Here is a 27,164-nt window from a genome sequence, read left to right as displayed (position 1 = left end):
GCTTCTGCAGGGAAGGCTCTCAGGAGCAGCTGGACAGCCTGCCCTTCTCATGGTCAGGTGCTGGCATCCCCCAGCGTGAGCCTTGTCTGCGAGGGCAGGACTGGTGTGGTCTGGTCCTGCACAGGCAACGGCAGCTGTGCAAGTGCTGGGGGTGCTCCTGCACATCTCCTGACCCCCTCCAGGCACAGACCCTGCTCCCCTCAGCAGCCAGGGCTGTGTGGTGAGGGGGTACCCTTGTCAGTGGTGTCCTTGGTCTCTGAGTCCTTGCTGGACTAGATGTCCACAGTGCTGAGAGCTCTGCAACCCCCCCTTCTGTGTTCCTGCTCTGGCAGGACCCGTGGAGCTGGGCTCTGCTGTGGGGCACCTGGGGTAGGGCAGGGTGGGGATGCTGACCAAGGCTGCAGGAGCAGCATGGGGGGACATGAGGCCCTGCTTTCACACTGGCACTGACACCTTGGCCTTTTCCAGGCTCCTGGAGACGCTGTTGGCCACCCTGCACCTCCCTGCGTGAGCCAGCGAGGATGGAAGTGACCAGGATCAGCTGGGCAAAGGACCCTTCACCGGGTGCTGGGGTGTCGTGTCCCTGAAGATGGGAGTTACAAATGACCTCTTTGTGAACTGCACGTGTGGCACAGGCGCCTGCACTGCCAGACCCCTCGCACAGTAACCCAAGACTGCCCCGGGACAGTCGGGCGTTGGCCACAGCAGCTCATCCTGTTAACTCCTCCGTGAAAACACAGGCGGAACAGCTTTCCTTCGCCTCCCGTGAATGAGGGCTGCGGGTGCCCGTGCCCCGCGCGCTGCTGCGGCGTCCCCTGCCCGCCGCGGGGGTGGGCAGCAGGCTGAGCATCCCCCGCTCCCCAGCGAGACCGGCGGCAGCCGAGCACGGAGCCGCGCAGCTCTGCCCCCGGGGACAAATGCCAGCTGCCAGACTCTTCTCTGGAGACCCAGGAGCAGCCCGTGAGGCACCAGCACTGACTGCTCCCACGCTGGCAGTGGGCAGTCCAGGACGCCTCTCCTCACAGATGTGACTCGTGGTGGGACAGGAGTGCTCCAGCTGCCGGGCACGGCATGCAGCAGGGATGGGGATGCTCTGCACTGACCGGGCAGCCTCACGCTGCTAGTGTGAACTTCCCTCCTTCTCTTCCCGAAAGGATGCTGGCTGCCTGTCCAACAGCTCCTGCTCATGCATCCTCCTAGAGTGCAATGGCGAAGGGTCTGCAGGGCTTCTCGTGGACCATGCTGCTGCTGTTCTGCGCCATCCAGGAGCTGGGGTCCTGGGCCGTGCACACGGCGGTGGAGGGCCCTGGCCTAGGGCAGCCAGGGGACCCTGCACTGCTGGCCGGAGGGCGAGTGAAGCGTGGCTGGGTCTGGAATCAGTTCTTCGTGGTGGAGGAGTACACGGGCACAGAGCCGCTGTATGTGGGGAAGGTAAGCCAGCCCAGTGTCTCCATGGGGCTGAGAGAGACAGTGGCAGAGCAGACATGCTGTCAGTGCAGGGGAGAGAGGGGACCTATGTGAAGGGTGCTCACAGGGACCTGGTTAGAGAGGTACTCTGTGGACTGGGATGGCAGGAGCCCAGTTCCTGCTGGGGGTGGGGAGGTTAATGTGCTCCCAGAGACTATGATAGGAGCACTCCAGAATTCATGTCTGTGTTCTTACAGTTGTGTGCTGGGTTCCTGTGGTGTTGGGGGTGGGTGCAAGGAACCCCATCTCTTTGGGAGCTGCTGGCAGGTGACAGTGCCTTGCTGGGCAGAACTGGGTCTGTTGGTGGGAGCTTGTCACTTCACTGGTGTGTGACCTCCTGTGGAGGCTGGGCATGAACCTTTGCTCCTTTCGCTCCTTGTGTCCTGAGGCTAAAAGAGCACTTCAGCTTGGGGTTGCTGGGCTTCAACATTTCCTGGGAGCTGTGGAGAAGCTGCCCTTGTCTCCCACACATTGGGAAGATGTGTTATTTGTATACTGGTGAAGGCAGTGCTGGCTGCTGGGACCAGTCGGAGGAGCACACTGCAGTCCAGCTGGAGCTGGGGCCGTGGGCTCGCCCCAAAGTTCCCAAGAGCTTGTACAGCAGGGCTGCCTGATGGCCTCGGCCGTCTGGGCATGAGTCTGGAGGAGGCTTGAAAATGGGTTTCCTGGCCGGGGGCCAGCTGGGATTTCAGTGGTGATTTGTGTCTGTTTCAGCAGACGCTCCAAGCCGCGCTCGGAGCAGGCACAGCTAATTCCTGGCTCCCCTGGGAGCAGCGGAGGCACCGGGCCCTGTCACAGGCCTGGCAATGCCTCGGCTCCAAATGAACCGAGAGCTACAACCCACCCATTTTGCAGCCTCTGTCCACACCACCCACCCCATCACCTGCCCCGCTCAGAACAAGTCAGCACTGAGATCACTCCCTGTGGATTCTGCTCCCCAGGGCTGAAAGCCACCAGGGCCAGGCTTCTCCAGGGGCTGGGAAAAGATGTGGTGCCCTCCTGGGGTGATCTCTAGCAGTGTAACAGCCCTCCTGACACAGCCCGTGGATCTTCCTGCACAGGGGGGACCCTGCAGGGTAGCAGGGGCTTGCCCTCTGTGGATGCCTCTCACACACCTACATGTGCTTTCCAAAGGGCCGATACCATTTCCATAAAATCTGGGTTCTCTAGCTAATCCTTCTTCTGAACTGTAATTTCCCCTGAGGCTGCTGTCAGTTTGATGTGGATTTCTTTGGGTTTTTTTAAATAGAATTATGGGGTCAGCACTAGTTACAAACTTCTGCGTGTGGACAGATCTATTTTAGATAGAGGAGAGGATTAAAGGGAAAAAAGCAGATTTAATTAAGTTGCTAATATTTAAAGAAAATTGATGAACTTGGGCTTTATGAGTTGGAGCAAACAGAGTGCGCCATTATTATGGGCTAGTTTTTATTTGATTTTCTTTCTTTTCTAGCCCTGGAGTCATTTTTTATTTGTGTATCTGTGCTTTCTGTTTAATTGCTTTTAATAAGGAATGTGCACCTCTGTTCACATTTAATTTTGATTTAATTATTAGTATGTAATTCATGGCTTCGTAAAAATCCTGGTTGTAGTCTTTTAGGACAAGGAAACTATTTTCCTGTTCAACAAACAGGACAGATCAGCCTTTTGTCTGCCCTCTGGACGCCCTGGTGCTGCGGGCACTGTTGTCCTTGGCTGGGCAAAGGGGGTCCCTCTCCTCCCAAGGCACAGTGCTGCTGGCATCCCCAGCCAGCAGTTCTGTGCCAGGGCTGTGTGACTTGGCTCTCCTGCCATGCCCGGGAGTGATGGGATCCCCGAGGCTGCCTGGGAACATGGTGCTCCCCGAGCCTGCCCGCTGTAGCAGCGAGGCCAGGAGGAGGGAACATCCCTGGGATGTGCTCTAGGCCCATGGCATCTCCCCTCGGGTGCCTGGAGTCTGCAATCTGACCCTCCCCCATTAGTTGTTGTTTAGCCAAGCAGCACAGATTTAGCTCTTTTAATCTTCCCTCGTAAATCAATCTCTGCAGCCCCCTGAGCCCAGGCTCCATTTTTCTTCCTAGCATTCCGGTTTGCAGGGATGCTGGTGTCTGCTCCGAGCAGTCAGTGATGAGCAAATATGTGAAGAGGTTGTGCTGAGAACTCAGTGTGATGCTCGGAAGAGGTGCTGGGTGCTTTATCTCTGCCCTAATTATTAATCATGAGCCTGGTGTTCAGCAGAAAAATGCATCTACTTGCGCTCTGCAGACCAGGTGCTCCTTCTTCGTTCTGAAAAGCTCGTGGAGCAGTGGGGACTGGGGAGAGGATAACAAAGTGAAGAGAGAGGGCAGCAAGCTCTCCAGCAGCCAGCAGGGAGGGCTGGGACTTGGTGGCCAAGGTGGGATGACCCTCCCCACAGTCCAGGGCAGGATGCTCCAGGTGACTGAGGTGGGATTGACCCACCCCTTAGGCACATCCCAAGTGGCACTGAGCCACCACGATGGTCCCAGACACTACTGGGCTCACAGCCCTGTTTGTGAGCTGAGTGCAGGTCTCTTTCCAGGCAAGCCTTGGGAGATGTGTCACCATGGGCAGTAATTTGTGAGTGTTCTGCAAAATGCATTGAATTGTCTAACGCGTGGATCCCTCACTCATGAAATAAATACATAAACTGTATCTAACAAGACAAATATAATGAAGGCATCGTAAAAAAGAGGCAGCTCTGGTATAAATTCTTCCTGGTAGAGCTGTATGTCTGAAAGGTGGGTTATAGAACTGCAGTTTGGAAGATTGAATGGCCCATAAACATTTTCATATTTCATTAGCCGATTAATGGACGGCTTTTTTCTTTTTTTGGGGGGGGCAACATGACTTTGCTGATTCTAGGCAGAAATTGTAGGAAACAAATGAAAGCAGGTGATGAAGCCTTTCTGGGGGCCTGTCCCGTTATAGATTGTCCCAATTAATGCCTGTGCTGCTCTCTGTCAAGATGCATTCTGCCTGTCCAGTTACTGTTAATAGATTTCTCATAAGTGGCTGGATTGTAAAAACCTCATAACTCAGTTTAATGCCACCAATAAAATTATCTCTGGACGTCTGGCCTGGATTCCAGTCAGCTCCTGGTCCATGGGGAACTGCTGTTTACCCTTTCTGTTCCTTATTGCAAACACTGTCTTAATTAGAAAATGAAGCAGAGACTGGCTGCAAAAGCATCTTTGGCGAGGTCTGGTTTTAGTCCTGAACATGAGCCTGATTTGTCACACCCTCTGCAGGTTTTGCCCCGGTGGGGCTCTGGGTGTGATGTTGGGATGTTGTGAGCCCCTGTTACCTTGCCGTGTAAACCCAGCCCAGGAGTGTAGTGAGTGTGTGAGCTCTTAGGCAGGGAGTTACCTGCCCAGATTATGGAGGATGTGGCTGTGGCTGGGGCAGAGGGGCAGATGGGGATGGACTTTGGGCAGCTGGATGTGTAAGGGGGGGTGAATGCTGATGATGAGGTACCTGTGCAGCTTGGGAGAGGTGATCCCACACTGCCAGAGTCCTGGGGTTTTGGCCATAGGGAAATCTCTTTCTTTGGAGTGCAGTTGAGTTGTCCTTTCCTTTTCCCTCATCTCCTAACCCCTTGTTGGTGGGGTTTGTCCCTTGGTGTGTGGTGTGAGAGGGCACTGGCAGGATTTCTGCTCTGCAGAGCAGGGTAGGCAGGACAGAAGTTCCAGTTTATTGGATCTTCCTTCATGCACAGGAGTTGTCTGGTGGTGCTCTCTGCCACTCTCCCAGTGGGAGAGAGGGGCATCACCCGGGCACTGTGGGTACCTTGTGCAGGGGCTCCAGACCCTTGCAGTCTTGGCTGGAGTTGGGCACAAGCACGGCCCCAGCCTGCTCCCACCCTCTCCCTCTTTCCCTGGCAGATCCACTCGGACTCGGATGAGGGAGATGGCTCCATCAAGTACACCATCTCCGGGGAGGGCGCAGGGACCATCTTCCTCATCGACGAGATCACGGGTGACATCCACGCCACCGAGCGCCTGGACCGGGAGCAGAAAACCTTCTACACGCTGCGGGCACAGGCCCGCGACCGGCAGACGGATCAGCTGCTGGAGCCCGAGTCGGAGTTCATCATCAAGGTGCAGGACATCAACGACAGCGAGCCACGCTTCCTGGAGGGGCCCTACATCGGCAGCGTGGCTGAGCTCTCCCCCATCGGTAGGTCTCCCGGGTGGGAGGACGTGGGTTGGGAAACCTGCGCCTCTCTCCTGTCAAAAAAAACCTCGAGCCTTCTGTACCTCGTGAAACTACCTGCAAATCCCGGGGATTCCGGTGCTGGGGAGCCAAAAGGGAAAAAATAAATAAGGTGGCTTAAGAAAAACAAGTGGATAAATCCTCTGAGCTGATTGCCAGCCTGTGTCTGAGCACTCAGTCTCAGCCCTAAGCCGTGCTCTGGGGACGGGTCATGGCGGTGCCAGCTGCCCGCTGTGCACTGACTCTGGCTTTGCACAGCCCCCTCGCTCCTAAATGCTGGGAGGTTGGACTAAGCCCTTGCATGCCAAGGAGCTCATGTCTGCCTGTGGTTCAGACTAGCCTGTGTGGTGCTTTTTCCCCTCCTCAGGCCATCCTCTGTGTGCTGTGCTGCCCAGCCGTCATCCCTTGTGTGTCCCCGTGCAGCAGTGCCAGGCCCCTCTCAGGTGGATCCATCCCTCCTCTGATGGGCCAGGATTTGTTGGCTGAGATTGAGGAATTCATGTCCCTATAACAGAAGTGTGGCTCCCCTCTGTTACCATTAGCTGCCCATTCCCTTGGCACCAGGCCCCTTTTAGGTGATCAGCCTCACTGAGGGCCAGGCTGGGATGTGTATCATGGGGCTGCAGGAGTCCATCCCCCAGGATGACCGAGCAGGACAGTCACTTTTGTGCTCACCCAGGTGTCAGGAGGGGTGCAGGGAGGTGATGTGTGAGCTGCAGTGCTGCTGGCCTTGCTCCTGTACTGGCTTGGTGCTGGATTCCCATGCTGCTGAGCACAGCTGGAGTCCAGGAGAGTGGCTGGTGCTGCACTGCCCATGCTGTTCCCAGTCCATGCCAGGCTCTCTGTTACCCCCACTGACAAGCCTGAGCTCGTAGCAGGCTGTGTGTGTCGGCAGGAGCTCTAAATCACTGTTCCCAAAGGCTGCATCCAAGTAGAAGACAGCCTGTGAAAGACTAACATCGAAGATAAGGTGGGTCCCCAACAGTGTCAGAAAGGAATGAGTTGGCACAGGAGACAGGAATGGTGCCAGGACTGTGGTGAGACCCCCGGGGCAGCTGAGCTGCACCAGGGCTTGACAGGTCAGGTCAGGTGAGCTGCCAGATCCTGTTGTGCTGCTGCAGGAAGGTCTGGCTGCAGAGACCTCCTGGAAGCAGAGCTCAGGGGATGGTGCTCGGGTCTGCACTGCCTCAGGACAGAGCTCTGTCTCTCCGTGGTTAATATGCAGCATATTGCAAAGCTGGTGCGTGGCCTCCAGCAGGTACAGATGTACAGGAATTGCCCGCACCAGAGGAGCTGCTGCTGCCTGGATTCTGTTGATGTATGGAGAACAAGCTCTCCTGAGGCATCCCAAGCTCTCCTTCCTCTTCCCGTTACCTGCACAGAGAATGACCCCTTGAACTGCAGCCATGTGCTCCTGGAGAAATGAAAGACAGCGTGTGGGCACCAAAGCAGGAGGCATCCAGTTCCCAAAGAGAATAAAGAAATTAAATTAATCTAATTTGCTTGAACAACATTTTAAAAAGCAGGGAATTCTCAACTCTGAGCATTAGACAAGGATCCCAGTTCTTTGAAAATCACTAACAATTATGGAGCCGCCTGATCAGACTGATGTGAACAAGACATATCAAAGGAGACAGTTTCTATGCGAAATTGGAGATCAGAGGGAGAAAGAAACACGGTTTCACAACATGAAAGGAGGCAATTCCTGCAAATTAAAATACTCGGAAGTTAAAAGTAAAGAGAAGTGCTGTGAACGGCGTGGGCTGTGCTTCCAAGCTGCGTGCTTGGAGAGGGGAGCTGAAGCCAAGAGCCTGTTCTGCTTTCCGGGCTGTCTGCCTGTGACAGCCTCAAAGCCTTCTGCAGCCTGGCCATCCTGGGGAGCACACGGGCTCCTCCGGAGCAACCTCCCCCTGGAGATGGCCCAGGGAGAGCCTCACACATCACCCTCACGTGGTGCTGCTGCACAGTGTGAGTGCAGAGCCGGAGGGTACCCACATGCTGCTGCTGCTGCAAGTCCCCAGCTCCCTCCCGCTTATCCCTCGGCTTACCCAGGAACAGGCAGCACGAAGGACAAGATGGACACATCCTGTGAAAGCATAAACAGGCAAGCCTGACGCAGAGCTTTCTGCTCAACCCTCTGAGGTTCAGCAGCTGGGAGGGAGATGGGGCTGGTCATGGACCTGGTGTGTGACGTTCAGCTCCGGATGCTGTAGGAAGGTGCTGAGGATGCAGGACATGGGAAGCTGCCTGGGCTGGGGAGGTGAAGTTCAGGGTGTTATGGGAAATGCCCTGCCAGGCCCTTCTTGTGTGGGAATGCTCCTTTTGTGGCATCAAGTCTGGGTGCAGCTGTGATCCTGGCTTTGTTGTGGTTGGCATTGGTGGTGATGTCTCTAAGCTGGGCAGATCATCTTCCCTAGACCTGTGGGGTATTTTCACAAGAGTGAATGGGGAGTGTGCCTTGCTGCCTTCCTCAGTGTGGATGGAGGTGATCCCAGCTTGGTGCTGGCCAAGCAGAGGTAGGAGGGCTGGAGAGCTTGGGTTGGCTATTAGTGTATCAACATCAAAGCCTGGGGACCCTCAGGAAACATACTGCTCTCAGCTCCATTTGGGTTCAGCTGTGCTCTGCTGGGGAAAGGGCCACCTCAGGAGCAGGGCTGCTCTCCAGCTTGTTTGTAAAGAGCTGCTCATTCCCTGTCTTGCTGCTCTGACAGCCTTTGCTCTGCAGCCCAGCCTGAAAAGTGAAGGGTGACCCCTTCTTTCTCCTCTCATGCTCCTGCCTTCCCAGACCTCGCTGGGGTTTGTGCTTGGGTGGTTTTTGTTCCCACTCCAGGCTGCTCTCAGACACACTCTCCGTTCCCTGCCAGAAGCAGAGTCCTCACTCCCAGAGGTGGGTGCCTTCCTGGGGCGTGAAGAGGAATAAACCAAATACAGTCAGATCCGCTCTGTGACAGCAGGAGCAGATCAAAGGACATTATTTGCATAATGAAGGAGTACTAATTGGGAGGGAAAGTCATTTGATTTCCTAGTGTCTGAGAGGGAATAACAAATGAGAGAACTGCACAAACTCTCAGAGTAACTGGGAGTAACAGGGGGCACAGCTGCCCCTTGCTCTGTGCTGGGGCCAGGACAGTGTGTTTTGGTAGACAGCATATCTGCTGCTTGAGACTAAGTCAGGGTGGACTAAAGGCCTCTTTGTTCCAGGATCTTGCCTTGACAGTGGTCAGAGTGCACACTTAGGGAGGAGGAACAGCACACACAGAATGTGTGATGCTCCTCTTGATACTCTCCCAGCCAGCATCTGGTTTCAGCTTGGGAACTTCTTCAGTTGTGGTTGTTTTCTGTCCTGAACTTGTCCAGACTCACTGCTAAACTCTGCAAAGGGAAAAGAAAAAGGATTGCTGTTACTGGTGGACCAAAAGTGGCAGATGCAGGATGGTTGGGAAGGTAAGGCCAGAGTTTGGGATTTGTAAAGGGCAGAGGTGGTGCCTGGAGACAACCCCAGCCCATGAGCCAGGCTGGAGAAGTCAGTGTTTTCTACACACTGAGCTCCTGCAGGTGGAAGAAGCACATCCAGAATGGAAGCTGACCCAACAGCTTTGCCTGGGCTCCCTTGGCATGGCAGGACCAGCTGCAAAAACAGGCTGTAATTGGGTTTTCTCTAGAAACCTTTTCTGGCCTGGGGCACCAGGAGGAGTGGCTGCAGCAGCAGGGTCCAGAGCCAGTATGGGATGCTGTTGGGATGCAGAGGAGGCAGTTGGACCTGGGGCTGGCAGGGAAGACATCCAGGGCTGTGGTGGGGTGGACAGGTCCCTGCTCAGCCCCCCAGGGGAGCAGGACTGGAGGGAATACACGGGGGTCACACAGGCTGAGGAAGGCAGGGGCCAGTGGTGCTGCCTGGGAGCATTTTTGCTGACTCCCCCCATGCCTGCTGCTGGGGAGCAGTCTGTCTGCAGGAGGGAGCCTGAGGTGCAAACCCTGTTTACACCTCCACTGCTGCCCTGTCACCTCAGGTTTGCTGGCCAAGAGCTTCCAGACTCTGTGCTGGCACCTGAGGCTCAGCCTCTGTGGGTACCCCAGTGTGGATCAATCCAAAAAATCTGAGTTGAGCAGAATCCAGACCTACAGCTGCAGAAAGTAGGATGGGACCCAGCCAACAGCCTTGGAACTGCAGGAGCTTCACCTTGTTACAGGAGTTGCTAAAATTAGCTGTATTTTGGGCTCCTTTCCTGAGCTCCCTGGGGTCTGCTTAACAGCTGTCTGCTGCACTCAGGCATGAGCCCAAATCCAGCACACGGTGCCTCCTGCAAGACAGCTCTGTTGGTTGCACAGGGTGGGTGTTGAAGCCCAGACCTCACTTCTGGGCTGTTTGGGGAGCATGCAGAGCGTGGAGTGAGGGGCATGCCAGGAAATGCACATCCTTTCATCAGAACATCACTCTTCCCTTGGTGTATTTTGCTCTCATTTCTCTGTGTAGCACCATGTCCAGATTAGAGACGATTTGGCTGTACAGACAGAAACTTGGGGTCAAGCCCTGACTCTAGCACAAAGCTGGCTGAATGCAGAAGTGATTATTGTGAAAAGAAATTGTTTAATCTCCAGGCTGGAAGCAGAGAAAAACACTTTGTTTACCATAGAGCCAGAACACTTGCAGGCAGTCTGATTTTTTTTTTCTCCCTTGATAGAAAGTGCTTAAAACAGTTGTGTGCATCTGGAATCTACTGGGACAGCAAGTGTCTGGGAGCTGGGGCTTGCGCTGTCTGTTGGTCCTTAGTGAGATAAGTCCTTCCCCATCTGCTCTGGGTCGTGGGGCAGACTCTGGATGCTCTGCCCTGTCCCTCTGAGCTCCTCATCCAGTCTGCATGTGCACAGCCCCTCAGGGAAGATGAGCCCCTTCATGAAATGCTTTCATTTACTCCCCAAGGCACCACGTTTACCTGCTTGGTTACCAGGGCTGGGGTGTCTTGTGCCATGGGTTTCTCTGGTTGGACACCCCAACAGATATTTCACAGCAGCACATTTGAGTGTTTGCACCCCTGCCAGGTTAGTGCCCTCGGGCTTGTCCTGCGGGGTGTGAAGGCTGTGCAGTGAATCTCCTCTGGGTCTGGCTTTCTACCAAGTCAGAATGTTCACGAGATTGCAAGAAACTCACTTCTGCTCCAGTAATTTTTAAGCTTCTCTAGTTCATTTTCTTCCCTGATGTCCTGCCTGCACATTTCTGGGGTGCATCAGCTACTGCAGGTTTTTGGGGCCAGCAAAAGCTGTAAATGGCATTCTTTATAAAATCCCACCTGCCTCCTGCCCCACAGCACCCAGGCCCCTGGGATGGGAGTGCTGCACACTGGCATCAGCCCAGGGCACGTGGGTTTGCATGACACAGCACTCCTTGCAGGGTTCCTGATGTTCTGCAGAGGTGAAATGCCCAAGTGCTGTCCTGGAGCTGGTCAGATCCACACAGAAAGGGCTCTCAGCACAGCTGGAGGGTGTCCTTGGGCTCTGCCTGAGCTGGAGATGCTGGAGAAAGGGGTGGCCCCTTCCCCAGAGCTGGGTCTAGAGAGCATCTGGAGACTCCTGGCTCCACCACGGAAGTGTGTCTGTGGCTGTGGGGAGGGATAGTCGATTTTAGCAAGTGTTGGCTTTTCCTGCTGCTCATTTGCCTCTTTGCTGGCCCAGAGCCCGGCTGTACTTCTGTCCCTGGGGAACTGACAGGTCCCAGTGGCTTGCTTGTGGATTCAGTGCAGGGCCTCTCTGCTTGTGGATGTCTTTGGAGTTTGCCTGTCAACATTTCTTTTAGCTAAGTGTGTTTGGAGTGAGTGGCATAGCAAGTGGGCTGGAGCTATTAGCCTTCTGCATGCAGGGTCGCTGGAAACAGCCCCAGAGGCTCCAGGTCCTGTGGGAAGGTGGTGATGGATGCTAGGAGAGGTGTGCATTGGTATTCCAAAGGTGTCCTGCAGAGCCCAGGACTTGTGGATTCCTGTCCATCCCAGAGAGGGATCTGTGGGGTGAGCTGGCCAGGGGAGGAGCCAACATCTTATCTTATTTTACATGTCTAATTATCCCTCTGGATACGAGCTCAGGCTTCTTGGTTATGGGAGGAGGGTGATACAGCACATGATGGATGTTTCGATTTTATTTAGTGTATCTTTTATGGCTAAGGCACATGCCAGAAAACTAAATAAAAGCTGTACATGCTGTACTTGCTGTGGGCAGTGCTATGCTTGGACAGCAGGGACTAATATTGAAGCATGGTGGGAGCCAGGGAAGGCTTGTCTCTGTGGGAAGGAGGGGACCACGGTCAGCTGGAATTCAAGACCAGTGCTCTTCACATGGAGAGTGGGAGGGAGGGGTGGAAAAGGGGTAAGTGGGGTTTAAGAGAGGAGGCTGGAAAGTTGAACTCATAGGTCCTAATACCCAGTAGGTGACCTTGAGCAGGATGCATTACACCTTCACAGACTACAAGTCAAGGCACAAAATGGGGTCGGTGTTCCCTACCTACCTGTTGTTGCTCATTTGTTAATGAGATGTTGTGAGGGCAGGTGGGAAAGGACAGACCCTTCATCACCTCCAGGGTTTCTGGCTGCTGTCCAAGGGCAGTGTGCCCCATCCTGCTGCCTCTGAGTGAAGGTGCCTTGCTGCAGTGTTCCTTAGGCTGCTTGGTTCCCCTTGCCCTAGAGCAAAAAGCTCTGGGGACTCATGCCTGAGACCTGAAACTGAATCTGCTGCCCTGTTGCTCCAGTTCTTGGGAGTGCCCAGCAGCTGTGGGCCAGGAGCCTCCTGTGCTGGCACAGGCAGACTTGAGAGCAGCAGCTCACCTGACCAGTCCAGGGCATGGCTTAGAATGGAGACACAAACTCCGCTGTGGGTGGGCACAGATCCTGCCCCCTCTTCAGACTCTGGCACTGCTGCAGTTTTGCAGTTCAGGTGAATCTTGGAACACAGGAAGTACAGCTGTGCCTGGCAGGGATGAATTAGGACGTGAATTATGCAGCTGAGTGAATGCACCTTGTGAGAAGCAGCGTGTGATGCAGAGCCTGGCGCAAACTTTTAGTGGACAGCCCGCCTCTGATGATCCCTGTGCTGGCATCTGTGGGGTGATTGCTCAGAGGTGGCTGGAATAGGAGGCTGTGGTGTAGTCCTTGGAGCACCTGCTCTGTCTGCATGTGTGCAGTCCTGACTCAGGGTGTGCTGTGTACAAGGCGAGTGCAGGCAAATAACCAGTGGGCTTGTGTGGGTGAGGTTTGGATCTTCTATTCCTAGGCAAGAACAACTGGTTCTTGGAGCGTGGGATGTTTGTGCAAGGTCAGCAGGCTCTGCTGTGGTGGTGATGAGTGCAGGAGTGGGTGCTGCTGTGGACACCAGGCGTGGGCTCCCATCTGATTGCTGCCAGGCTGAGCAGAGGGGGAGCCCTGTCTGTTGTCAGAGGCAGATGCTGCTTTTTGTGATTCTCAGACTTTGGCACCTCCAGCATCCCTGGGAGGCTTATCTGCTGTAGCTGGGAGTGGGATGCTTGGAGAACCTCATGCCATTTCCCTTCTCCGGTCCCTTTCTGATCAGAAGCTTCCCAAGGGAACATGCCAGGGTGTTCTGCTGGTGTGGGGGTGATCTGCCTTGGCTGATACCTGCTGAAAGAGTTGTGTGACGGCAGGGAGAGGAGGAGGAAATGCAGCAGTAGTATTTCTTAAACAGTTGTTTGCAAGGCAGAGAGCCAGTGTTGCCGTGGTGTAATCTGGATGTGCCTGGCAGGGATGCACCATAACTTCACTGGAGACAGCAAAGCATAAATAAGTTGACTCAAACTAGCTTGTTGCTGAAGACCGATGAGGGGGATTCTCCTGTTATCAGCAGAGCTGCAGCTCTGAGGAGGCTGCCAGGGAGAATGAAAAGCAACCATGGTAACTGCTCATTTTCTTCAGTGAACACCCTTTCCAGGAGATTGGAGTGAACTGGGCTGGGGGGAGCATGTGCATCCCAGCTACTCACAGCAGCACTGCTGTCTGCACTGTCTCATCTCCTGCCCAAGCCCAGGCAGGGCTGGTGCAGGAGCTCCCTGGCTTGTCTGCAGGCTCTGGGCTTGTGGTCTCCTGACAAGGGAAGAGGAAGGCATCAGTTCTATCTCCATCTGGATGGCTTCAACTCCTTTTCCACCTGATGCAGATGTGGCAACAGAGAATGCTTCTGACTTTGACTGGTGGCAGTGCTTGACCTCTGGAGTAGGGATGCACTGAATCTGGTGCTAGAGGTGGAACTGGGTAGCCTGTTCTCACAGCACTTTGGTCACACCACCTCCTTCCTCAGGGTGTCTGTAGGTAGGATTAGGCTTTTCTTCCTTCCTCCCTTCTGTTGTCTCTGTTGATCTCAGCCCCTTTGCTCCTGCCCCCATCCTCATGCCCTGGGTCCTGCTTTTGTCAAATTGAACATGATGTCAAATTAAAGCCATCACAGGGGCAGTTGGAGTGAAGTACCCAGTTTAATGAGGCAGCCCTGAAAATCAATAACTTAATTGCAGACATTTGATGGACTTTTATCCAATTTGTAGTCCTCCTGCCCTGCTACGTGTAGAGCATGAGGAGGTGGTGCTGTGTCTGGCTCTGGGCAAGCAAAAGCCTTTCCTCTCCTGTGGCTATTGTCCCTGTGCAGGTCTGCTTGCTGCAGTGTGGGTCAGGCCTTAGCTGGGAGGATCCTCTGTAGGCTAGAGGTGATCATGTTGCTCTGTGTTGACAGGAAGGGCAAGTGTGGGTATAACATCTCATCCCCAGCTCCTTCCCAAATAGTCCAATAGAAGTCTAGTGGGAGAAAAACTCCCAGCTATTCAGACCAGTGATCTCCTGGAGAGCAGGTCCTGCCCCAAGGTGGCCCAGGGTCCTGCCACCCTGCAGCATAAGAGGGGCATTCACAGCAGTGTCTGGAGTCCTGGATCCCAGGCTTTTGTGGGGCAGTGATGCTGCATTTGCACCCAACTGTTCTTGTTTCCCGCGGCATTTGCAAGCAATCAAGTGTTGGCCCCTGCTCTGAGGTTTGTGCTGCTCTTTTCCACTCCTCCCTGACTTTGTTTCCCTCTCTGTCCCTGCTGCAGGCACCTCTGTGATGCAGGTGATGGCCTCTGATGCTGACGACCCCACGTACGGGAGCAGTGCCCGGGTGGTCTACAGCGTGCTGGAGGGCGAGCAGCACTTCACTGTGGACAGCAAAACAGGTGAGCAGCACCCAGCTGGGCTGGGGCAGGAGACCCTGCCCTGGCCACACATCCTGAGCTGGCTGTGAGCCAGCAGGTCTGTGCTTCCTGCTGGTTGCCAACGCTGGGTGCCCATGGCAGGAGTGTTGCTGTGTGGGTTCCATGGCAGGGGTGTTGGAGGGGAAGCCCAGCAGCCCTGCAAAGTGCTGCCCAGCTCTATGCCCTGCCTGCAGCGGGCAGGACCCAGAGCTGCCAGCCCAGAGTGCCTGGTCTGCCCCTGCACTGGCAGAGCTCCTCTGAGCTCTGTGCCTGGAGCGGGAGTGCACCCACAGGCACGTAAAATCTCACTGTAGAAGGTTTAAATACTACCAAAGGGACCTTACCAAAGGCTGCATCGTTATCACCAGGGCTTTGATTAAAGGTAACACTTTAAATTAAGGATTGGTTTATAAATGTTCCATTAATATTTAATGAAAGAACAGTAGAAGCTGCTCCATTCCTTACTAACTTATAATAGGGGCTGTTGTAAAATGCCTCTGTAATAAATCCCTGGCAGATGATGCTCTGACATACTGGTTAGAGTAGACCATAACCAGGAGATGTTGGGGTATATATTCTCCTTGCCTCCCAGGAGTGTGACTCTCATTACCCTTAATGGGAGCCTCACAAGCTTGCTAAGGGGTGAGACACTCAAATGCTAATAAGAGATATTTAAGGCACAAAGCATGCAATAAAGTGCCCACAGTTTAATGAAAAATTGTCAAAGGACAAGCAGGCTGGGGAGCTGCAGCTTGTGTTGGAAAACTGGGCAGCAAAGTCCCTTCCACCCTGTTGCTGAACCATAATGAGAGAGAGGCTGAGATCAACCCCTGGGCTAAAGTGCCAAGGCTCTGTCAGGCTGATCTGTGTCTATGCTGATAGATATTTTCTAAGGCTATTTTTATGTAAGTCAGAGTGAAATTTATTTGGAGACTCTGGTGTAAGGAGAGTGTAAGGAAGGTCTCTGTGCCTGAGCCGTTGCATCTTCATTAAACCCTGCACTTCCTGACAGTGGTTTGGTGCCTGTGGGGAGGCTGGACACTGCCCTGGCTGTACCATCTGCCCTGGCTGTGCCACCAGCCTGGCTGCTGCTGGAGGAAGGCTCAGATTTGGGAGTTTGGGAGCTCCTCCAGCAGTACTGGGGTATGTGGTGGGAATTGCATTTGTCTGGACAGAGGCTGGTGCAGTGCAGAGAGGGCACAAGCAGCAGGTTGGGGCTGTACCTGCTCCTGGTTCAGGAGCTGCTGCAGCTGGGCTCTCTTGTCTCCCAGATTTGCTTTGTTTTATACTGTGTGTTTATGAACAATAGGCTAAACACTGAAAATTCAGGTGCACGTGAGATCCTGTTAATCTGAGACAGCTTTGTGTGAGTGAAAGTCTGGCTGCTGGAATGGAGAGGGACCACTGGGAGCAAACTGCACAAGCCAGAATGTGTAGAGGCTCAGCTTCCTGCCACATTAATGCTCTGTATTAAGGCATAAACTAAAATGTGCCCTGTGGGACTGTGGTGAGAATTAATGTCACTCTGGGAATCCAAGCTTCTTGATTCCTTGACTTTTTGTGTCTTAATTCTCAAGCTGGCTGTTTCGTACACTGGGGGGTTGATTTACTGTTCTATTTGCTTGTAATTCATAGCAGTGAAACTGCTGACAGTCTGCAGAAGAGTCCTCAGCCCCTCTTGAGCCTGTCTGTTCCCAGAATATCTGGCCGCTAACGTGGGCGTTGGGGCTGACTCTGGTGATGTCTGAGCTGCAAATGGCCTGTGGCAGCTGCCCCACCAGGGCTGTGGGAACACGAGGTGCAGCTCTGCCTGTTGGCCCCTCAGGTTGTGGCTGCAGCCTGTCCTGTGGCCTCGTGCCCCTCTGTCACTGCCGGCCCACGTGGACATTTCTTCATGTCCACCCGAGCACATCCTGTCCTGCTCCCACTCTGTGTTAGAATAGGGTTTTTTATGCTGCACGTGGGAATCCAGCTCTGATTGCCCGGGGTGGCTCCGCTCCTGCCCTGAGCATAAGATTTAATTAACCATAGCAGCAGCATAACTCTCAGAGCCACCATTGTTATTAATGGCCATAAAAAGAACCATAAACCCTGGCATGTTACATTTCTTATAATATATGGTAATGAAGAACAATTTGTTTTCCCTATTTGGTTTTGACCTCCTTCTCTGCCTTTCCTTGCATCTGCTCCCTTGCACACCACCTCAGCCCCTGACTCCTTCCAGCTTGGCTTTTTTCTTCCCTCCTTGTCTTTGCAAGCAGCTCTTTTCACACCCTCCTTCATAGCACAGGTGTGGCACGAACAAGAGTGGTTTGCACACTTGAGCACAGGATGTGGACCATGTGTAGCTTAGTTTGTCTCCTGTTCTTGGATGTTACCAGCTGTAGTGTTCAGCTGGGATTTCATATTCAATGGACCTTTCACAGGCAGACCCAAACCGTCTGGATAATGTGCTGTGCCAAGTCCTGCCATTCAGTAAGCCCTGAATGCCCAGAGTGCCTCAGGTGTCTTTTTGGAGATAGATGAGTGACTAAATGGCTCCAGTGGAATAGCGGGTGCAGCACCATGGCATTTGTGCTGTAGGAAAATTCCAGTGGTGAATGATGGTGAAAAGAAAGCACAGTTGATGCACATGAGCTTTTCTTTCTTTTGTATACACCAGCCACTCTCGTGCCTTGAGAATTAAGTTTCAGAGACTGAAACTTGTGCTGTGTACCCCAAACCAGGTTCAAGAACTTTCCCTGTGCGTGTTGAAGGTCCAGGCTGGCTTTTTTGGTATGTTAGTGAGGAGCTTTGTGCGCACAGACTGTGAAGGCAAGACTTTCTGTGTCAGCTGTAAGAATATTCCGGGGGCTTCTTGCAAGAGCCTGCAGGCATTAGTCCTGTGTAAGCTTTGTGCTGCCTTCCTCATTCATTGTCAGTCTGCAGGTGGGGTGCAGCTGATCTTTGCTCCTTGCAGCAGGTGAGCTGCAGTGCCCAGGCTGTGGCTGCCCTGCTCTGCTGGAGGAGTCTGTGCCCTCACAGAACAAGCACACACCTCTGCCCCACTACTTCCATTGGGAAACAGCCACTTCTGCCACTCTGGTGGGTGTTGGCTCTCAGTCAGAGCACTAATCTGGTGGCAGAGCTCCCTCACCACTGCTGGGCCACAAACCCAGCTCTACCCAGAGGGACGTGGGGCAGGAGGTTTAGTGCCAGCTCCTGTGCCAGCTCCAGGAATCTCATACTCACCAAGATCTTTCAAGCTGATGCTTTTAAGATGCAGAGATGGGCATGTGAGCGTGTGGCTCCCAGTGCATTTACGTGAGAGGAGAGAACTGTGCATTTAAATCTGTAGGCAGTTTTCATGTTGCTTTATATCACCCTGCGCTCTCTGCACCTCTGCAGATTATTCACCTTTATAGGGGCAAATCTCTCCTTTGGCAGGCAGCTGTGCCTGCCTGCTCGTGTCTGTTCCCACGTCCTTTGCAGTGCCCTTTCTCATCCCTGGGCAGTGTGGAGACTCACTGCTGCCTGTGATCCCTGCCCACAACCTTGGGAGAGAACCTGAAAATGCTCAACACACAGGGAGGGACACAACCTGGTGTCCCTGTTTCCAGTAGTCTTGTTCATCCCTTTGCAGGGATGTTTGCTGTTACAGAACAGTCACAGCACATAACACCACAGGCCTCCTGATATTCAGTGCCTTCCTTAAAATCAAGGGATTGTCAGTTCAGGAGAGTGCATGGGAACCTGGCTTTTTACTGGAAGGAAGAGGTTATTCTTAAAACTTGTCATTCTGCTGAATGCAGGGAAAAAGCAGAAGGACTCAGAGGGTAGTTGAAATGCAATCTGGCATTTGTGATGACTTAAGACAGCTCCTAAGTTCTAGAGCCTGTGTCCTGATTGAAAACTGAGCTGGTAAGGGCTTAAGGTTTTTGTGCTGGGGAGAGCAAACTCGAGATACCAGCCTGCTGGGATGAAGCTGATGGTTATTTGTGTGCAGTCAATAATTGTTTCATCCCTGTCAGCCTTGCCCTTTGCAGGCTGACCACAGCCCTGCCCTGGGACAGTCAGGCTGAACTGGAAGAGCTGCTCTGACTGGGAGCATGCAGCAGCTGAGCTGGGCAGGTGAGCTTTTGGGTCTCTGTGATGTGGTGGTGGGAGGCAGAACGTGTTCCTCTGCTGTTCTTGCCAGTTTGTTAAAAATGGTCCCTGGTGACTGGAAACACAGGTATATCAGTATGTGTGTGTTTTCCTGTGAGCCCAGGGGGTTGTGCAGGTCTGTGCCCCATCCCCATCCTTTATCCACCAGAGCTGTGCATAGACATGAGGGACTCTCAATGTGGGGCATGAGAGTCTGCAGAGAAATCACATTTATTTAAGGGGATTGCTCTTAGTAGCAAGACTGAACATTAACAGTCCTTTTCAGAGACTGGTGCAGGAACTTCAGCTGGTTTGAGACCACATTGTATGTTTGGTCATCTTGAGGAAATTAGAGTGTATCTACTAATGTGCCAAGGGAATGAATGTTAAATGATGAGGGATTTAGCTGCTAAAAGAAGGGACAAAGGAAGGGTGAGTGTGCTGGCCTGTCTGTTGGAGCTCACTGTGGGTGCCTCCCTCTGCACTGGCACAGGCAAGGCTGATTCCAGCCTGGAACAAGCCCTTGTTAAGTGCTCCTCTCTGAGAAGAGGCAGTAGCTCTGTCTCTGTAAATGCTGCCCTAGAAGCTACAGGGCACACTGGTTTGAATACAACTTGGCCACCTGCTATGAAGGGTACTGTGTTAGGGATCTCCAGCTGCAGCATCCCTCAGCCCCAGTGATTCTGCACCCTTCCAGGTAACTTTGGTCAGCTTGGCTGTGCTGATGAAGCCATAAATGTTTCCATTTCTGGATCTCAGCCCTGTACCTTATTTGCTGAAGAGCCATGAAGCTCCTGAGCCTTGTGCCCAGCGCCTCACTCAGACCCCCCGTAGTTTCTGTCTCCCAAATTGTGCTGAGCTAAAGGACAGGAGTGGGGGCTGTGCATGGAGGGCAGATGAAGTGCTGGTTCTTGGGGCTAAGACCCCTTCTGCATGGGCTGACCTCCTCCAGGATGTGTGCTTCCAGCAGCACTTGTGTCTTGGCAGATATATTGATATTTCTGTGTCCCTGCAGGCAAGTGAGGGCACAGGTGAGGAATCTGCAGTCTGTTGGCAGGTGTCTTGCCACTCCTGGCCTGAGGCAGAGATGGGTTTGCTCTAGCTGACCAAGCTGCTGGGAGGAATGAGTCTGTTTTATCCAGCTAAATAGGAGGGGGTAGAGAAGGCAGACCCAGATTCTTCTCAGGCACACACAGTAAAAAGACACAAATGGCAGGATGACAAGGCTTGTCACCATGAAGGTGGTATTTCCATCCCTGGAGATACTAAAAACCTGACTGTTCATGGCCCTGGGTAATCTCATCTGCCTGCTTTGAGCTGTAGTTGGACCAGGAACCACCTGAGGATAGATCCATGTTTGTTACTCCATGACTTTCTGGCTTGTTGCTCCTCCTGCCCTCAGCTGGAAGGTCCTTTGTCCAAATGCTCTCCAAGGACATCTGACCTAGAAGTACCTGAGAGCAGAGCAAAGCCTGTAATGATGGGGTTCCTGGAAGGCAGTTACCTGCTGAGTGCTTTGTCCTGCTTTGTTTTTATTACCCAAAGAGTGTCTGCTGTTGGAGCAGATTCGATGGTATTTATGTGATTCTGTAAGTGTCCCCTTGCCTGGTAATTATCCTGATTAATCTGGATCATGCTGGAATGCCACATGTGCCTTATACCAGAGGGTATGCCACCACACATCTTCACTAGTCAGCTCTAACAGATGCTGACAAGAACTGGGGAGAAGAGTCGGAGCTGGAGGTTGTTCTTGCTCTGTTAGCAGAGCCTGGGAAGGACAAGGTTTGTCAGAGTTTCTGGCTGGAAAGGAGGTGAATCTTGAGAGATGATAGCAATGACTTTTCCATGCTCTGAGTGCAGAGGTGCCTGCCCCTGCCCTCTGTGCCCTGAGGACAGGTCTGTCACCATCCCTGGCAGCTGCTTTGCAGAGCCCCTGGGGGTCAGGTTTTGGGAGCACGGGCTGTCCTGGCTCTGGAAGGTGGGATCATGCAGGTTTGGTGCTGGTGGGTATTTAAGGCAGTACCCATAGTGCTACATTCAAGGAACTGATGTGGAGCATATGTGGAGACCCTGATTTGTCACAGCCACCAGCAGATAGTAAGTGGTACCTTGACCTAGAAGGCAAAACCAGCCTGACTCTTGGGGTGATGGCCTGGTGTGGCCCATGGAATTTAGGGACAGCCTCCCAGTGACAATCCTGCTGGGGCACAGGGCAGTTCATCTGCAGTAGACCCCTGCTTTTCCAGGATGGATGGACACATGGCACCTTGAGAGAGGGAGTTTCTGATCAGTCTGCACCGCTGCCAAAGGCAGGGATTTTGTCTGCCTTGTGCTGCTGGAAGAACCAGAGCTGGCTGGGGCCATTTACCCTGCTCTGCATGTGCCAAACAGCCTGGACTTGCTCCCCATTGGGACGAGTGACCTTGGAGGTGTTCTGGGAAGTGCTTGAGCACTTTCCTCCCATCTTGCATGGCGTATTATGAGCTATATCATTACGAGCAGCTCAGTTAAGTCATTACAGCCTTGGTGAATGCATGAGCTTTTTTCCCTCTCATCCCAATTCATCACTATTGTGCTGACATGAATCATTTTCATTATAAAATGCTTCAGACCCCGTTAATTAACAGAATTGCTTAAATTTCAATGAGATAGTGCTTGCCCAGAAATAAGGTTTTGTATTCACAGTGGAGTGGCAGGAGAGGCCTGTCAGCACAAGCAGCTGGGGCTGGTCCCTGAGCCCTCAGTGCTTGTGCAGGGCTGATGCTGCTGCCCAGGTGGGAGGGTTCCATCCTTGCTGGGACAAGTGCCTGGAGAAGTGTTCTTCCCACCCTTTCCTGTGTCCCCTTCTGTGTGAGGTGGGGTGGGACTCCTTGTCAAGTGGCTTCCTCTGAGCAGAGCCAGGAGGAACGAGGGGGTCAGAGCAGACCCCGGGCCCCATCACAGGGTAAATGCCCACTCCCTGCTCCGTGGGGCTGAAGGCAGAGGAGTCCAGGTAATTACAGAACTTGAAGTGACAGAGGGACAGAGGAAGCTGAGTGAAATTGTGCCTCTCCATGAGAGCTGAGGAACGGCAAGGATCTTAAATGGTGGTTTTGTCTTTTATAATAAATGCTAACAATGATAATCATTGCAATAATTGCTAGTTTCAGAAAGGACAGGAGCAATAAATGTCTCCTGAACCGTGTTGCCTGCTCCTGCTGCACCTGTAATGTCATGTAAAGAGCAAGGGGGAGGAATTTCATCCTCCCAGCTCAGTGGCATTTCTGACTGCCTTTGGGCCACTGCAGCAGTGACTCTGTGATGTGAGCCCTTGTCAGGAGGTGCACAAGGTCACGCTGTACACCTGAACAGGGAAACTGGCACCCTGCTGGCTGGGGAGGGCTGATACCTGGAAGCCTCGGGGTCTGTCCCTGAAGCCACATCTTGGCTCCTTGCAGCCCACTTGCACCCAGTTCTCCCCTCCGCTGTGCTCAGGTTGTGCTGAGGGCTTCCCAGGAGCCAGGTGACTTGGGGCTGCAGTGCTCTGCCACTGCTTGCTTTGCTGCATGTCAGCAAATGGCTTGGAAGGTGCTCAGAGCAACTGGATGGTTCTCTGCTCTTTGCTCCTCAAGGGAGGAGCTCCTTGTTCCCTTTGGGTCCGACCCCTCACTGGAGACCTGTTCCAGCAGCCCCTTCCACCATCCTCCTTAGCACCGGGCAGGATTACTGGTGGAACAAAGCAGGGATGGATCTTGCAGTTCACAGCAGGAGGAGGTAAAGCTGGTAGTTAAACGGAAAAGGCTGGAAGAGATAGGAGTCACAAAAGCATAAACCAATATCTAAATCTGTGGGAACACTAAAAAACTGAGCTGGAGGGGATTTTAAGCTGATTCCTTGCTGTTCTGGGATGTTGCTGGTACAGTGGGACTGGAATGTGGTGCTAATGACCTTGTATCCCTGTAGGCACTCCTGTGTGCCCCTGGTGCCACCTCAGGGCAGAGTCGTTTCTTTCTTTCATTCTCAAAATGTTTCTTCTCTACTTTGTTTCCATGTAAATGAAACCCTCCTGGGTGACATAGGAAGTGGTAACTTTTGCCATTCACATGGTTTTCGGGGTTTTATTGCTCTTTCTTTCTTGTTTTATGTTCCTTTATGTTTTAGTCCTGGTCAGTTTCCCCAAGTCCAGATGAATACTGGGGACCTATAAACACTATTTTTGAAGAGACTTCATAAGAAGTACTGCCACACCATACATTTTTTTTTTAAGCTCCAGTGCATTCTCTGACACAAAGCATGTGTATTGTCACCTTTGGTCTCCTTAGAGGGACACTTGAAAGCCAGGAGTTTTTGCAGATAGACTTTTGGAAGTGCACTGTCCCCATCATTCTGCAAACACACAGAGCCCCCCAGGCGTGCTCGGGCCGTGGCCCCTGTGAGATAGAGGACACCCATTATTTGCTAGGGGTGCTGCAGGAAGCCTGGCTCCTGCTCAGCACATCAGGATACGTGGGCTGCTGCAGAGCTGTGCCAGAGGGGTTTCGTGACTCAGCCTGGGCTTTTACAGAGCCCTTGTGTGCAGACCTTGAGGCTGGCCCCAGCACAGTCCCTCGTGCTTGGGTGAGGGTGAGGATAAGTCCTCTTGCTCCTGTGACTCCAGCTCCCACCAATCCTCTGGCCCCCACAGATCTTCCATCCAGCTCCTGGCCTCCCTGGAGAGAAGCACAAGCCTCCTCTGTGCCAGGGTTTAATGCTGTGGGAGCTGCCAGCAGCCCACAGGAGGAGCAGCAGTTGGAACTCTTTTATGCTTCATGGGGAGAATTGCTATTCCAGGGCTTCAGGGGGATTTGGGGGATGTTTCTGCCTGGCTGACAACCCCCGGGCTTGTTCTTCTCTCCAAAGCCCTTTTTTTCCCTTAGTTGGCTTCTGCTTATGTGACCTCTGTGAAGGGGCCCAGCAGACACTGACCAGCAGCACCAGGGCTGTGTTGGGGAGAGTGTCCCCAGCAGTCAAGGAGGGTGACTGTCCCTTCTACTTGACACTGGTGAGACACAAGTGCTATGTCTGGCTCTGGACTGCCAAATATGATTCTATGGGCATACCAGAGTGAGTCCAGGGAAGGGCCATGAAGGTTGGTGAAGTACTGGAGCATCTGCTCTATGGGAAGGGCTGGGAGATCCAGCTGATCCTGCTCAGGGCTGGAGCTTGCCCAGGGCAATCTCCGGCAGGCCCTTCCAGCCTCTGTGACTCGTCAGATCTCTGTGACCTGCCTGTGCTCACGCTGTGTCCTGCTGGTTCCCAGGTGTGATCCGGACGGCCGTGGCTGACCTGGACCGTGAGACGCAGGACCGCTACGAGGTGGTGATCCGAGCAACAGACATGGCAGGACAGCTGGGCGGCCTGTCGGGATCCACCACAGTCACCATCGTGGTCACTGACGTCAACGACAACCCACCACGCTTCCCCCAGAGTACGTCCCAGCAGTGGTGGGGGTGAACCCGTGTTCTGGTTCCCAGTGGGTGGTGGGATGGAAGCTGCAGGCTGAGCCAAGCCAGGCTGGCAGGGCAGCAGCACTGAAGCAAGCACAGCTCCTGGCCTGGGTCTGAATGTGTCCCTGCCTGGCAGCACGATGGAGGGGCAGCTGCATTGACTGAACTTGTCCAGGGCCCCAGGCAAGACTCTTGCTCTGGTGATGGTCTGGGAGCAAGCAGGGCTGTGTGGTGGGAGGGCACCAGCAGAGCTGGCCTTTTCCCAAGGCCTCTCCCAGCAACAGGGAGAAGGCAACCAGGTCTGCTGTGCTGCTCTCTCCTGGGAGCTGGAGCAGGGACTCGTCTGTCGGCTGCTGGCCTGGCCCCCCCTGGCTCCTGCATCAGAGCTTGGCACACTCTGCCCCAGTGCAAGGCACGGTGACACTGCTCATGGACAGCAGCCTGGTGACACACAGCTCTGTTTTCCAAGTTGCTGCTGGTGGCCTGTGGCTCGAACTTTTGTGTGATTTGGGACCCTCCTGGGGGTGGTCCTGCTGTGAGGAGTGCACACCAACTCTGGAGCCTGGCAGCTCCTGCCTGGCAGGCCAGGGAAGGGGCTGCAGCTGGAGGAGGCTCAGCTCTGTGGCTGTGTCTCCTAGAAATCAGAAGTGGTAAAGGAATCCTTGCAAGGAATCAGAGAGCACTGATTGCAAGGCAATCTCTGTGTGAAGAAATCAGCCTTTACTTCACCCAGCACCTGGCACGTCAGTACTCCCCAATTATCTTCCCTCAGCCCTTGTTTTTGGCTGGGGTATGTGTTTTTTCTCCTGCTGGGGCATTCAGGGACTATAGACACAGTGGAGTTTGTGCAGCCCTCAGAGCCTAAGGGTGCCCCAGGGAGGTTTGCAAAGGGTCCTATCAGACTGGGGGGGTTCACAGGCAGAAGCAGTGACCCTGGTACCTTTTTCTCCTCCAGAGATGTATCAGTTCAGCATTGTTGAAACAGCCCCTGTGGGCACTGCCATCGGCAGGGTGAAGGCTGAGGACTCCGATGTCGGGGAGAACACGGACATGACATATCAAGTGAAGGATGAGGAAGGGGTGGAGATGTTCAAAGTCACCACGGACAGCAATACCCAAGAGGCTGTCATCACGGTGCAGAAGGTGAGAGATGAGGAGGGCTGGTTGGGTAGGGATGGCACAGGTCCCCAGGAGGGCCCTTTCCACTGGGGACTGCTGCAGTTGCATTTGAGCTGAAACAAATGCTCCTCTGAGTGCTGCTCTGGCAGTAGCAGTTGCATTTTTGTGCCTGCTGATGCAGGGAGAGACTGTCTCTGCTCTGCCTGGATGGCAAAATGCAGTGTCTGGCAGGAGACACTAAAAAGAAGCAGCACACAGTGCCTGCTGGAGTCCCCCAGGGTGGCTCGGGGGTGGCAGTGAAGCAGAGAGCTGTGTGGAGGGGGCACCGTGGGTAGAGCTACAGAGACGAGTGCTTACAGCTGTTATTGATAGCATCTGTTAGGGGAGAAAAATGCCCACCTAATTCCCATACCTGACCAACAGCACTTTGACTGTATCTGCTTTTGGTGGCAAAAACAATCAAGCAAATAGTTGGTGCAGGCAGAAAAGAATGATTGTTCTCCAAGGCCACAGTATGCAGCTCACTTACCCTGTAGAAATGAGAGAGGAGTGATTAATGATCAGAACACTCTCATGTGCAGTGCACGCTCTGCTGTCTTCCCAGTGAATCCCGGCTACCCACAGCCTGGGCACCCTGTTGGGGGTCCTGGGGGAGTGGGCTGGGGGCTTCTCCTTCCTTCTGCCCCCTCAGTGTGGGTGGTGCTGGCAGGAGGGCGAAGCAGAAGCCCCCAGGCTCCTGCAGAGACACTGCCTGGGAGTGGGTGGCTTTAGGGGCTCTAGTGCTGCCCTGATGTCTCTGGTGAAGGAAGGGGCAGCAGAGGGGCTCCTTGGGCTGGCTGTGGCTTACCCTCTTCCCTTGTGCCAGCCTCTTGACTACGAGTCAAAAAAAGTGCACACTGTTGTGGTGGAGGCCCTCAACAAGTTCGTGGACCCGCGGTTCGTGGACCTGGGCACCTTTCGGGACCAGACCATCGTGAGGGTCTCAGTGCTGGACGTCGACGAGCCCCCCGAGTTCCGGCCCCCCTCCAACCTGATGGAGGTGCAGGAGGACGCACGCGTTGGCTCTGTCGTGGGGGTGGTCACTGCCCTCGACCCCGACACAGCGAACCACCCTGTCCGGTAACGCATCATCCGAACCTCGCGTCATCCCCCTCCCTGCCCTGGGCGTGGGGTCACCTGCAAGGGACACGCGTGGCCTGGGGGGGCCTGTGGCCGTGGCTGGGATGGAGGAGGTGGGACAGTGCAGGTAAAGGTGGCAAGTGCTGCACGTGTGGCCAAGTGTGTGAGAGTGTCCCGTGGGACAGGCAGGTGGCAGGTGAGTGGCAGCCTGTGCACAAGCCAGCGCAGCCGTCTCGTAGGTGACAGGTACATCGCTGATGGGTGATGGGTTTGTGAGTGCAAGGGAGCATCAGGAAAGGTGGCTTGGGTGATGCTTGCATGTCCTTGCTGCTGACAGCAGGGTGTCTGCAGCGGTGCCTGACACAGGCCAGACTATAGGAGTGGCAGGAGGACAGTGGTGAAGGATGATAAATGAGGTGAGGCTTGCGAGGTGCAGAGCCACAGCCTGG

General features: G+C 53.8%; 1 protein-coding gene across 3 annotated transcripts in view; it reads left to right on the top strand.

The window, feature by feature from the left end:
- Positions 1-27,164, top strand: part of CDH22 (cadherin 22) — a 77,017-nt gene that overhangs the window by 23,370 nt on the left and 26,483 nt on the right. For 2 of the 3 annotated variants that reach the window (XM_032705133.1, XM_032705134.1), the window contains exons 2-7: positions 469-1,431; positions 5,349-5,643; positions 14,750-14,869; positions 24,291-24,458; positions 25,433-25,620; positions 26,462-26,715. In XM_032705133.1, coding sequence (XP_032561024.1) covers positions 1,207-1,431; positions 5,349-5,643; positions 14,750-14,869; positions 24,291-24,458; positions 25,433-25,620; positions 26,462-26,715 — 1,250 coding nt within the window. In that variant the 5' untranslated portion in view covers positions 469-1,206. Of the gene's footprint in view, positions 1-468; positions 1,432-5,348; positions 5,644-8,964; positions 9,124-14,749; positions 14,870-24,290; positions 24,459-25,432; positions 25,621-26,461; positions 26,716-27,164 lie in introns of those variants that run through there. The other variant, XM_032705135.1, reaches the window with a different exon arrangement.

Source organism: Chiroxiphia lanceolata, chromosome 17 (assembly GCF_009829145.1).
Source record: "Chiroxiphia lanceolata isolate bChiLan1 chromosome 17, bChiLan1.pri, whole genome shotgun sequence".
NCBI classification, from domain to species: Eukaryota; Metazoa; Chordata; class Aves; order Passeriformes; family Pipridae; genus Chiroxiphia; species Chiroxiphia lanceolata.
This window is presented reverse-complemented; position numbering and strand designations above follow the sequence as displayed.